Source organism: Pinus tabuliformis, chromosome 8 (assembly GCF_031772625.1).
Source record: "Pinus tabuliformis cultivar Carrire ecotype Pingquan chromosome 8, CPIR1, whole genome shotgun sequence".
NCBI lineage: Eukaryota > Viridiplantae > Streptophyta > Pinopsida > Pinales > Pinaceae > Pinus > Pinus tabuliformis.
The window spans coordinates 1,495,088,723-1,495,101,796 of NC_142294.1; the positions used below are offsets into that span (position 1 = coordinate 1,495,088,723).

General features: G+C 38.3%; 1 protein-coding gene across 1 annotated transcript in view; it reads left to right on the forward strand.

Annotated features, from left to right (window-relative positions):
* LOC149241486 (calcium-transporting ATPase 8, plasma membrane-type-like) overlaps nucleotides 1-13,074 on the forward strand; it is a 391,510-nt gene that overhangs the window by 329,710 nt on the left and 48,726 nt on the right. Inside the window, exons 19-29 of the mRNA XM_089370563.1 lie at nucleotides 9,069-9,134; nucleotides 9,254-9,352; nucleotides 9,498-9,608; nucleotides 9,726-9,893; nucleotides 10,673-10,732; nucleotides 11,143-11,307; nucleotides 11,439-11,555; nucleotides 11,682-11,780; nucleotides 11,881-12,018; nucleotides 12,207-12,307; nucleotides 12,415-12,475. Of these exons, the coding sequence (XP_089226689.1) occupies nucleotides 9,069-9,134; nucleotides 9,254-9,352; nucleotides 9,498-9,608; nucleotides 9,726-9,893; nucleotides 10,673-10,732; nucleotides 11,143-11,307; nucleotides 11,439-11,555; nucleotides 11,682-11,780; nucleotides 11,881-12,018; nucleotides 12,207-12,307; nucleotides 12,415-12,475 (1,185 nt within the window). The remainder of the gene's footprint in view (nucleotides 1-9,068; nucleotides 9,135-9,253; nucleotides 9,353-9,497; nucleotides 9,609-9,725; nucleotides 9,894-10,672; nucleotides 10,733-11,142; nucleotides 11,308-11,438; nucleotides 11,556-11,681; nucleotides 11,781-11,880; nucleotides 12,019-12,206; nucleotides 12,308-12,414; nucleotides 12,476-13,074) is intronic.

Sequence of the window (13,074 nt, forward strand, 5' to 3'; positions counted from 1 at the left end):
AACCTGTAGATTTATCTAGTTACCATATACTTGTTCTGTTACAAGTGAGTTGCCATCAAGGATAACACATGCATCATAATGCCAACACAAATGTGGCTTAGGAAGGGGAATGCTCAAGGTGATTGCATGCTCTATGCTACAAGTAACTCATCCAAATGTGGACATCATCCACCACAGCTAAGGCATTGGAGAAAAGGAACCCTAATCATGTCCATTTTAATCCATCTAAGAAACCATGTGTAAGAAAACAAGTGCATGCCAAGCACACTATGCCACAACAACACCAACCAAATGATCAAACCATTGTAATGTCCACTTAACCCAAAAGTGATAGGGTATTCCAGCAAGGGTTTGATACCTCATATATGATCATTTAGAAAGGGGTTTAGGGTTATAAAGTGTAATGTTATCTCTCTATGATAAGCAAGTATACTAAACAAAATACCATCAAATGCTATAGCAAATCATTATATATGTCATCAACAATCCAAGGAACCAAGTGAACACCTCAACCATCCATATCTCTTTGTGATGAAAATCATAAGGGGAGAGAAAAAGAATTGGCTAGTATAGGTCTCATGTAAAATGAGGGGTAATGATGTGCATGTCACATTATAAGAATTCTCAGTAGGAATCAACTATTGATCTCTTAGATACCAAATTCATCCAATCATAAAAATAGAAACTCATGTTCTATATTACCCAATTCTTCAATGTCCTAATGTCCTCGTCATATAAATCTCACCACCATACCTAATGTCCTCATCATATAAATCTAACCACCATAAGTCCTTTCCAAGCTAAGATCATAGAAAAGTGCATTTCCACATTAGCTATGGAGGATCTTGAAATTTTCAGGATTATATTGTATGGGAAGCAATATCAAAACCTCTTCTAAGGCCACCCCAATGCCAAGTAAGCATGTTACCTCCGAGATCCATATGTTGAAAATAGCAACAAGAAATGTGAAAAATAGAAGTGCTAAAAATAGCATTGCTATAAATAGCATTTCGGGATACCTTCCAATTTTAGTTAGTCCCTGAACTAAAATTGAGAAGTAAAATTCGAATTTGATCTTAGCAGTTGTTTGTAAAAGAATTAATTAACTCATCTTGAGTTAATTAGTTGTAGAAAATCAAACATGAAGTCTATGTGAAGACATGCAACAGTTTCTCCATTGATTGAGGAAGTTATCCCTTGATTAAAGGAGATCAGGATGAGTTGTACTTTGAGTTGTAATTAGTTAGCTCAATTATCTGAGTTAAGTCCAGTTAGATTAGTTCAAATAGTTTGTTGAACTAATTGTGAGTTCAGTTAGTTAATGCATGCATGCATGTAACTGTTGCACTTCAGATAACTGAATATTCTCTCATAAATAACTCATGCATGTCAGTTCAGTCAGAGACCCAGTTGAGATCAGGTGATGGGACAGTGTACTATCAGTTGTAGGAATATTCCTTGGAGGATATCTCTTACATGCAGAAGGAATTCATTCCTTGGGGATTGCGCAGTTACTTTTGAGTTTGATGGTTGTGTGATGAGGCCAATTCACACAGGTGGCAGCATTGGACCCCAAGAGAAACTGCTCAAGGAAATATGAGGCTTGGAGGGCTAGAGGAAGGCATATGTTGTGTCTATTCAATTTGTGAGTTGTATTGTTCAATTGTGCTAAGAGTTGGATGGCTTGTGAGCTGAAGCTTTGTGTAATCCGGAAATATTTCCACTTGTATGATATCACAGAGATCAAGATTTTAGGTTGAGGCTTTTCCCAGAGTATTCTTCGGTGTTCATGTGTGATTGCTTTCTCATTCTCAGTTATATGTGTTCTATTGATCTTGCTCATATTCGATTAAGCTTCCGCAAAGTTTGTTGTAGAAGTAGATCTTGTATTTTGCTTTAGTATATTGCATAATCTGTTGATCTATAGTGGGAAATTATACATGGTATTGGAGCAAAGGTGATCAAAGGAGAGAAAAGTATACAAGAAGGGAGAAGTTTGAAGTTTGAGGTTCCTGAATATAGAAATCGAGTTCTTATCACATCTCAATTTCACCAATGGCATTCAACGGTTTAAGACTCGAGTATGCCCTTGATGGCAGCTCAAATTATATAGCCTAGAAGGATCGCATGGAAGCAGTATTAGAGGATAACGGTCTAAAGGACATCATTGATCAAGAAGTCCCCAAGCTCGCAACGGCTAATGCTACAGAATTGGTGGAATGGAAGAAATGTGTGGCTAGAGCAAGGAGAATCCTTTGGAGGGAGTTCGAGACCACATAGTTTCGAGTCTCCGTGGGAAGGAGACACTGTTTTCAATGTGGAAAACATTGAAAGATCTATATCAAAACAACAGCGATCAGAGGAAGCTGGCGCTGAAAGACAAGCTTTGAAAATCAAGTGTGAAAAGGGTGACATGATCTCTACATATCTAAACAAGCTCACCACCTGCAGGGATGAGCTTGGAAGCGTATGGATCATGACAGTTGATGATGACATGGTGAGTCTTGCACTCCTCGGTCTTCCTAAGAGCTGGCATAGCTACCAAGACTTGGTAAATGGAAGAGAAAAATTTCCAGATTGGGAACAACTTTGGTCGGATCTGATGCAGGAGGAGATAAGAAGAAGCACCAGAGATGGTTCTTCATCCAAGGAGGATGAAGAAAATTGCGCCTTAGCGAGTAAGGCGAAGAAAGGAAAGGAGAAGGATTCTCATCCCAAATTGAGTTCTTCCCATGGTGGGAAGAAGTTTGACAAATCAAAAGTGCAATGCTTTCATTGTCATGAGGTGGGCCATTTTGCTACAAATTGTCCACTGAAGAAATCCAAGATGGGATCCAAGGAAGGATCTGAAGGTGAGGCATTGGCCTCACAGTTCAAGTTGGATTTCACCCTCTTCGCATGCATGGTTTCATCCATGGTGGGATGTGGTTGGTTTCTTGACAGTGGAGCTTCATTCCACATGATCGGCGATAAGAGTTTGTTCAGTACCTTGGAGGAGAAATATCTCCAGATACTCATAGTGATGGGTAATGATGAAAAGTATAGTGTCTCAGGAGTAGGCACAGTTTTTTTTCAGAGGGAGCATGGAGCTCACATTACCTTGACGGATGTGAAGTATGTGCCAGGACTGAGGAAAAACTTGGTATCGATCGCAATGCTGGAAGACAAAGGCTATGATGTAGTCTTCAGTAAGGGAAAGGTTTTCCCTAGACATATCACCATGAGACAGGTGAAGCAGATCGGTTCACGAGTCAAGAACCTGTATTCTCTTGAGGTTCAAGATGCATGCAAAACCTTGAGGAGCAAGGCAACTGTTGGAGACTTGGTGGTTGAGAGGGAGAGTACATTACCTCTCAACATGCAACCAGAAGAAGTCTCAGACAATTGTGGAGGAGCCACAATTGGTGAAGCAGCTTCAGGAGGTTATGGAGCAGCCATAACTGGAGAAGCAGAGAGGATTTGGGAGTGGAGACATCCACTCATGTTGAGTCTTCTAGAGATGGGTGGAAAATCTCAAGGGAAGCTGACAGGTTGATGCTGAATGCACGGGAGAATGTGGGATAGCCATCTTCTCAGCGACGATAGAGGAGGTCGCCTGAGCAGTACACTAGTTACATGGCCCTGGTTGGGGAGTGTGTAGATTCCAAGCCTTCTTCATTCAAGGAGGCAGTGCAGCAACCAATTTGGGTTGATGCAATGGTGGAGGAGTACGACTCCATCGTTTAGAACTGTGTTTGGGATGTTGCCCCAAGACCTTAGGACAAGTCAGTGGTGAGTTCCAGATGGATGTACAAGGTAAAGCAGGTAGTTGATGGCAGCGTTGAGAAACATAAGGCAAGGTTTGTTGCCTGGGGTTTCTCATAGGTCGAGGGGATCGACTATGATGAGACCTTTGCTCCTGTAGCAAGGTACTCATCTATCAGATCAATGTTGGCACTATCAGCTCAGATGGGTTGGAAGATCCATCAGATGGATGTGAAGACAAGATTCCTCAATGGGAAGATTGAGAAGGAGGTGTACATTGAGCATTCAGAAGGTTTCGAGACCTTCGATCATGAGTCTCATGTGTGCCGACTCAAGAGGGCTCTGTATGGGCTGAAGCAAGCACCCCGTGCTTGGTACACCAAGATCGATAGCTATTTCACCTGGTTGGGCTTCACCAAGAGTGAAGCAGATGCGAACCTTTACCACATCATGGTAGAAGGTAAGCCACTGATCGTTGTTCTTTATGTCAATGATCTGATTTTGACAGGTGATGATCAGCTGATCCAGTCTTGCAAGGAGGACCTTGCAAGAGAGTTCGAGATGAAAGACATGGATCTTATGCACTACTTTCTAGGCATGGAAGTGTGGCAGAGACATGGAGAAGTTTTTGTGTCTCAAAGCAAGTATGCCAATGATATCCTCAGGCGGTTCCATATGGAGAAGTGCAAACCCATGCATACTCCTCTAGTTGCGAACTGGAGGAAGGAGGATGCTACTTTAGGTAAGTTAGTAGTTTCTATTATTTATCAACAGCTGGTGGGTTCACATATGTATCTGGTGAACACACGACCCGACTTATGCTTTTCGGTGAACCAGCTAAGTCAAGCTATGGTTCAGCCTACCAAGCTATTTTGGAAGGCAGCGAAGCATGTGTTAAAATACCTCAGAGGCACATCTCAGTTTGGATTATGGTACAGATGGACAGAGGGAGTGAAACTCCAAGGCTTCATAGATGCGGATTGGGCAGGGAGCCCATCAGACTAGAAGAGCACTTCTGTAGGAATCTTCAACCTTGGGTCAACTGCATTTTCCTGGTACAGTAGGAAACAGAGATCAGTTGCACTTAGCTCAGCAGAGGTTGAATACATGGCTGCTAGTTAGGCTGCATGTGAGGCCATTTGGATGCGGAAGATTCTAGTGGGATTGTTTGGTCAGAGGATGGGTCTTATAGTGATCTACTGTGACAATCAGAGTTGTATCAAACTCTCTGAGAATCCAGTTTTTCATGACAGGTCCAAGCACATTGATATCCAGTATCACCATCTTCGAGACTGTGTGATCAAGAGGATCATGTTGTTGCTGTATGTTTCGACCGAGGAACAAGATGCAGATATTTTTACGAAGGCATTGTCAAATTGCAAGTTCGAGTTCCACAGAGACAAGATTGGGGTTACTAATAATCCATTTCTTGTTGAGAGGGAGTGTTGAAAATAGCAACAAGAAATGCTAAAAATAACACTGCTATAAATAGCATTTCGGGATACCTTCCAATTTTAGTTAGTCCCTTAACTAAAATTGAGAAGTAAAATTTGAATTTGATGTTAGCAACTGTTTGTAAAATAATTAATTAATTCATCTTGAGTTAATTAGTTGTAGAAAATCAAACATGAAGTCTATGTGAAGACATGCAACAGTTTCTCCATTGATTGAGGAAGTTATCCCTTGATTAAAGGAGATCAGGATGAGTTGTACTTTGAGTTGTAATTAGTTAGCTCAGTTATTTGAGTTAAGTCCAGTTAGATTAGTTCAAATAGTTTGTTGAACTAATTGTGAGTTCAGTTAGTTAACGCATGCAAACATGTAACTTTTGCACTTCAGATAACTGAATATTCTCTCATAAATAACTCATGCATGTCAGTTCAGTCAGAGACCCAGTTGAGATCAGGTGATGGGACAGTGTACTATCAGTTGCAGGAATATTCCTTGGAGGATATCTCTTGCATGCAGAAGGAATTCATTCCTTGGAGATTGCACAGTTACTTTTGAGTTTGATGGTTGTGTGATGAGGCCAATTCACACAGGTGGCAGCATTGGACCCCAAGAGAAACTACACAAGGAAATAGGAGGCTTGGAGGGCTGGAGGAAGGCATATGTTGTGTCTATTCAGTCTGTGAGTTGTATTGTTTGGTTGTGATGAGAGTTGGATGGCTTGTGAGCTAAAGCTTTGTGTAATCCGGACATATTTCCACTTGTATGATATTACAAAGATCGGGTTTTAGGCTGAGGCTTTCCCCAGAGTATTCTTCTGTGTTCATGTGTGATTGCTTTCTCATTCTCAGTTATATGTGTTCTATTGATCTTGCTCATATTCAATTAAGATTCCGCAAAGTTTGTTGTAGAAGTAGATCTTGTATCTTTCTTTAGTACATTGCATAATCTGTTGATCTACGGTGGGAATTTATACAACATACTCAAAGTTATTCAAGTCCTAGAACAAAGTGTAACTCTAGAGGCACTTATGAAGGTTTCCTATTACCATCACAACAACTTTTCCTCACTTTGGGATGCCTCTTCTCTAATGCAAGAGGGGAAATCTTAGAAAAATGTTTATGATATTCTTTGCAATTTGAAACTGATGCCTATCTAATAGGTGATGGAATTAGGATTTGCAATCAAGTGGGTTCAAACGTGTATGAAATAAGTTGTACATAAAGTGTTATAATTCTAACCAACCACATGGATTTGCTTCGATATACAAAAATTTAAAGGAAATTATTTGCAAAGATGCTTCTCAAAATTAGTATGAAACTAGTCAAAGTAATATTGTGCAACAATGAATAATTAAAGGACAACTACATCTGAAACTAAAAACAAAGTAAAAAAAGGTAGAAATAATTTTTTATAAAACAAAAAACTAACAATATATCATTCTTCAATTTTATTTCACCACAAGGTCAAGATAACCACAACATGCCATGATTTATTTTCTTGTGTAACATCTCTTCTACCAAAATTATTCTAATAAATTTTTACCTATAAATTCCAACCACTAAATTAACCCAAAAAAAGTAAATGAAAAGTGCATAACCACACATTACAATTCCTCCCAAATAATTCCCACACTACCAACCACACATCTAACAAATGAATACCGTCACTATTTATAAATTTTTCCAACCCAAATTAAGACTTCATCAGTGTGGTCTCCTCCTACCTAGGGTTCACCATGTATGGATTTGTTATGCACTTTAGAGTCTCCTTTAACCCTACATGAGCACTTGGAGAGCACTCATGATTGCAAGTGATGTTAAATTTAGACTTCATTTAACTTATAGATACATGAGCACTTGGGGAGCACTCATGATTGCAGGTGATGTTAAATTTAGACTTCATTTAACTTATAGATGCAAGTTTGACTTGGATATCTTTCTTTTTTGCCTAGATTCACTCACCACATGCGATCTTCATATTTCTTTGAAGCATATTAACATTTTATCTAGGAGCTCATCATACTTCCTCAAACAAATGACTCTCATCTAAATATATAGAACATGAACCAAAAGTCTCCTCCTACCTAGGTTGCACCCACGTGTGGATTCATTATGCACTTTAGAGCCTTCTTTAACCCTACATGAGCACTTGGAGAGCACTCATGATTGTAAGTGATTGTTAAATTTGGGGTTTATTTAGCCTTGTTATGCACTTTAGAACCTTCTTTAACCCTACATGAGCACTTGAAGAGCACACATGATTGTAAGTGATTGTTAAATTTAGGTTTTATTTAACCTATAAGTCCAAGTTTGACTTGGGATCTCTTTCTTCTTTGCATAGATTCACTCACCACATGTCACCACATGTCATCTTCATATTTCTTTGGAATATATTAACATTTTATATATGAGCTTTTGATGCTTCCTCACACAAATGACTCTCGTCGAAATATATAGAACATACCTGGAACCAAAAGTCTCCTCCTACCTAGGTTGCACCCATGTATGGATTTGTTATGCACTTTGCAGCTTCTTTAACCCTACATGAGCACTTGGAGAGCACTCGTGATTGCAGGTGATTGTTAAATTTGGGCTTTATTTAGATTATAGGTCCAAGTTTGACTTGGGATCTCTTTCTTCTTTGCATAGATTCACTCACCACATACCATCTTCATATTTCTTTGGAGTATATTAACATTTTATCTAGGAGCTCATGATGCTTCTTCAAACAAATGACTCTCGTCTAAAACTATAGAACATGCCTGGAATCAAATGTCCTTGCCCGTAAACATGCCTCATAATATGCTTGCCCGTAAAACATGCCTCCAAAAATGTGGACTACCCTTTAGATAATGTGAAATTACCCATCAGGTCAATCTATCATCCTTAATCTATCATCCTTTTTATTTCCATTTTACACAGAATTCACCTCTTGTATGGGGGTAGATTCATGATCAAGCAGTGATAATGCTCCCTTGAAGTGGAATAAGTGATCTCTGTGACAAGCTATTAACTCTGGTTTTTATTCCGAGTCAGTTATTTAGAATAGAAGGTTGGTGACAAGCTATTAACTCTGGTTTGTATTCCGAGTGTTTCATCTGATTCATATTTACCTTAGTAATTACGTAAACACATTCCATGTTGTCTGCTGAAAGAATTTAGGTGAGAGGCTGCTAAAATTCTTATTAGAATCATTTTCCATGGTATACATTTTTTACCCTTTTTGAATGGCTGGCATTGGCAATTCGTCTCATTACACAACCCGCCAAAGGATAAGTCCAGCAACTTAAGATTCCAACTTCCCACAAGAACTCACTGTTAGAAGCAGATACTGTCATCATTGTCAAAGTGACCATCTAGTACGAAATTGCAAATATGTCTGATTTCTCCGGACATTTTCCAATTTTTTCCTGAATTTTGCAGGTTGCCGATAGTTCCGGGTTAAGTCCAATTTATAATTGCTGGTATTTCTCGATATTTTCGCTGAGATTGAAATCTCTTTCCATACCCCTGCCAATATATTCCCGGAAGCAATATCTACAAATTCCTAACTACACCAGAAATACCCCATAAATGTGTTAGTGGATGTTTTTAATACCCCATAAATGTGTTAGTGGATGTGTAAAAACAGATAATAAAAAATGAGCGTGCTACCTGAATTAAACATTGTCTTTTCAATCAAAAAAGCAGGGTTGTATTTCAAGGCATGAGATCTGATTGTTTTTCACATTCCTTGTGTGGTTAATAGTTACAAATTTGTAATACAATTTGTGTTAGTAACTGCTGAGCAATTTCACACGTGTGATCTTCCATTGATGTCTTAACCACTTTTACATATGCTATTTACCACTGATATGATTGTATCTACTTTAGGGTGGTGGAGAGAGAGAAGTGACAGGATCACCAACAGAGAAGGCTATTCTTTCTTGGGCATTAAAGGTATTATGTGCACCTATGTCTTCTCTTGTATAGCTGACTACTCAATCGCTATATTTTCTCCGTTCACATACATAACAGCCAACAATTCATTTGTGATCATAATTGTGATGTTTTCTTAGCTTGGAATGAATTTTGATAACGAAAGATCCAAATCCTCCATCTTACATGTTTCTACTTTCAACTCGGAGAAGAAACGTGGAGGTGTTGCTTTGAAGAAGGTAACAGGTGTATTCATGGATTTACATATCTTGTTCTCTGTGCAATATAATATCATCTTTCTGTATTCAACTTTCAAGTAGTTATTCTCTCTGACTATTTATATTGATTTTTAATTTTTGTTTTTATTTTAATGCATAATTGCAGTCTGAAACTGAAGTGCATATTCACTGGAAAGGAGCTGCAGAGATAATACTAGGTCTCTGCAGTATGTGGATTGACAGTTCTGGCTCTGTGAGAAAAATGACTCTTAAAGAGGTTTGGTGTGTCTCCTAGATGTCAATTTGTGGAGTGAAAAATCCAATACCAATATGGTCGTTTAATATGTTCAATTTCATGGTCAACCTGAGTTTATAATAGCTTGCTTTATTGCAGGTAGATGAGAATAAGAAAATCATTAAGGGGATGGCTGCAGAGGCATTGCGGTGCATTGCTTTTGCTTACAGGACATATGATCTTGATAGTGTGCCTGATGAAGAGCAACGCCCATCATGGAATATTCCTGAAGAAAATCTTACCCTCTTGGCGATAGTTGGGATAAAGGTAAAACGTTTTGAGGTCATGACCATTGATCCATAAAATTACATGGATCTTGCTAATTTATTACAACATTTTTGTATATAACTACTACTTATTGTTCCCATTAAAATGAGAACAGCTAAAATACATGACTATAGACGTAGGGGATTGCTTAATATTTTATGTTCCTGACTCATAGTACAGGCCTTTTATGATAGGATACTTTGGAAACTGGATGTGTAGGAAACTTTACTAATAGTAAAGATTTCTACTACCAGTGTGGGAAGTTTTGCGATTAATGAACTGTTTATCGTATCTGTATAACACAAATGCTGAGGTCTATTGTAGATGTTTTTCATGCGATATCTCTAAGAATATAAATTATAACGGTAAACAGTTATAAAAAGTTGTGGAAAAAGTTGGGAAATTTTGTGGTTTCTTCTGCAGGTTCCTATAAGTTTATTACAATGCCCAAACTGTATTCGCATAACTATGTACCAGTGGCTGGTTTTTCCATTGAAACTTATGTTTGGCTATGAGTTCATCACCCGCCCAAACTGAATTTTCAGGGAAATATGTAGCAGCTATATGTTTATATTGAATTTATAATAATAAGATCTTTTCAATATAGTATAAACTTGTTAATAGAAAATGTCTTTTGAATGTTAAAGATGGTCCGTGCCATCTTTATGTCAATAACTTCTTGCTGCTACTGAGCATGCCTCCTTACCCATGAATTTTCCCCCGTTATTCTTTTCACCTTTGTTTATGTCCAACATGACAGAAGATGTTTAACTGTGCAGGATCCGTGCAGACCTAATGTAAGAGAAGCTGTGAAAATGTGTCAAAGGGCTGGTGTGAAGGTAATGATTGAAGATACTACCATGTGTGATTGAATGTGTAGTGTTCTTGGAACAGTTATTGCTTAAAGTGCATTTATATTGTACTAAATTGGCATGTTTTTTTTGTATTCACCAAGCAAATAATTAATCTCTACACTACCAATAAAATATTGGTCTCGTTCAGCAAAATTACCACAAATATGAGTTCATGGTATTAACTATATAGGGGTTCATGATAGAAGATGGTTTGCAGCTGATCGTGTAGATTCTGTGACATCAAATGCACAACAAAAGTTCATATAGCATTTCATCTTTTCAACTGCCTGTTATTTATGAGTTTCAAGAAACATGCTTGCTTGAAATGTTTTGCATGGCTTATTTGACTTGTTCAACCTTAATTTTGTGGTCTTCTTATTGATTACTTTTTATAGGTTCGCATGGTGACTGGTGATAACATTGACACAGCAAAAGCTATAGCTGTTGAATGTGGCATACTCCAGGTAGGACAGCTTACAGAAGCGCCAACTATTATTGAAGGCAGGGTTTTTCGCAGCTACACCGAAGAACAGAGAGTGGAAATTGTGGAAAAAATCTGTGTGAGTATGCCTGTACCAATCCTGCCCCCAAAAGACGTGCACAAGGGTAAAAATGGAAAAAGGTATGCATACAAAAGAATCTTGTAAAAGAAAATTCTAATGGGAGGGGACACCATTTTGTCTGCCTGCAGGTAATGGGAAGATCCTCACCTACAGACAAACTTCACTTGGTGCAAGCACTAAGAAAAAGAGGTCATATTGTGGCGGTCACGGGAGATGGAACGAATGATGCACCTGCACTTAAAGAGGTAGGTTTTCTTGTTTCATAATGCTGGAATCCTGTTTATATATGCCAGTTTTTCCTTTGCACGAATATTTCCAGTTCTATAAAGTTATATTGATGGAACTTATTTTATATGTTATCTGGCATCTAGGCAGACATAGGTCTCTCCATGGGTATCCAGGGAACGGAAGTTGCCAAGGAAAGTTCAGATATCATTATTCTAGATGATAATTTTGCCTCAGTTGTGAAGGTTTGTCACAGACAATGGATGTTTGTTTTAGTCCTTGAAAATTATGTGGGTTTTTTCAGAAGTTACAGATTCCTTACAGTTGTTTTCCCATGGTTTTCAGGTGGTGCGATGGGGTCGTTCAGTGTATGCAAACATTCAAAAATTCATTCAGTTTCAACTCACTGTAAATGTTGCAGCACTTGCAATTAACTTTGTTTCTGCTGTTTCATCCGGAGATGTTCCTTTAACTGCTGTGCAGGTTAGTGTCAAATTCAATAGAACTGTGGTCGATCTGACTGTTCCTTTTATTCTCATGGCTTGGACCCCAACCTGCATTTCTTACTTACACTATTCCTTTTATTCTCATGGCTTGGACCCCAACCTGCATTTCTTACTTACACTATTCCTTTTATTCTCATGGCATGGACCCAACTTACATTTCTGCAGCTTCTCTGGGTCAACCTTATCATGGATACTCTTGGAGCTCTGGCATTGGCAACTGAATCCCCAACTGATCGCCTAATGTACCAGCCTCCTGTAGAGCGCAGGTGAGGCATTATTATCAAGGACAATTGCTCTGCTGCAACGATAAATATGAAAATGCTTGGATTGAAAGCTATATAATTATTACAAATGTAAATAACTTTTGAAATAGAGAATATGGCGATAATAATGAAGAAAAACCTAGATGCGTGTACCAAACCCACAGGACATATGTAATGATATCAATAAAGCATGCACTTAATGCGATATAGATGACAGCTAGATTAAAACTATGCCTTTGAAGCAGAAAACTGCAAAAGTTTCAAATCCAAAATCCAATCTCAGATGTTCAGTTTTCTATATTTGAATATCTGATTACTCACTATGTTATACTGCTTCCTGCCACCCAAAGAACTACATACAGGATAAATAATCATTCTTTGTAGAGAATATTGAAAATTGTGATTTCGATTTGTTAAGGGGTAAAATATAGAATGAAATGCGATTCTGCAAAATGTTTTCTCATGCAATTCATCAGGTTGCAGCCATAAGGCAACCCCGAAGATGATTTAGAAGCTTTGAGCGTTCCTCCATTGGGTTCGCAATCTTATGCAATCAGTAATTCCTACGAGTAATATAGTTTTATTTTTCATGATTCAAATGATTCGAATTCGTTACACTACTTACCGTTAGAATAATCACGACGCCTGTTTCCATGGCAGCTAGTCGGCGGTAAGCCGCGGAGTCGTAGTTGAAAAATAATAATATTCGTTCTAGTTTTTACGGCTAATCTGGTGTATAAACTGTCATGTGTTGAATGAAATGTTCAACC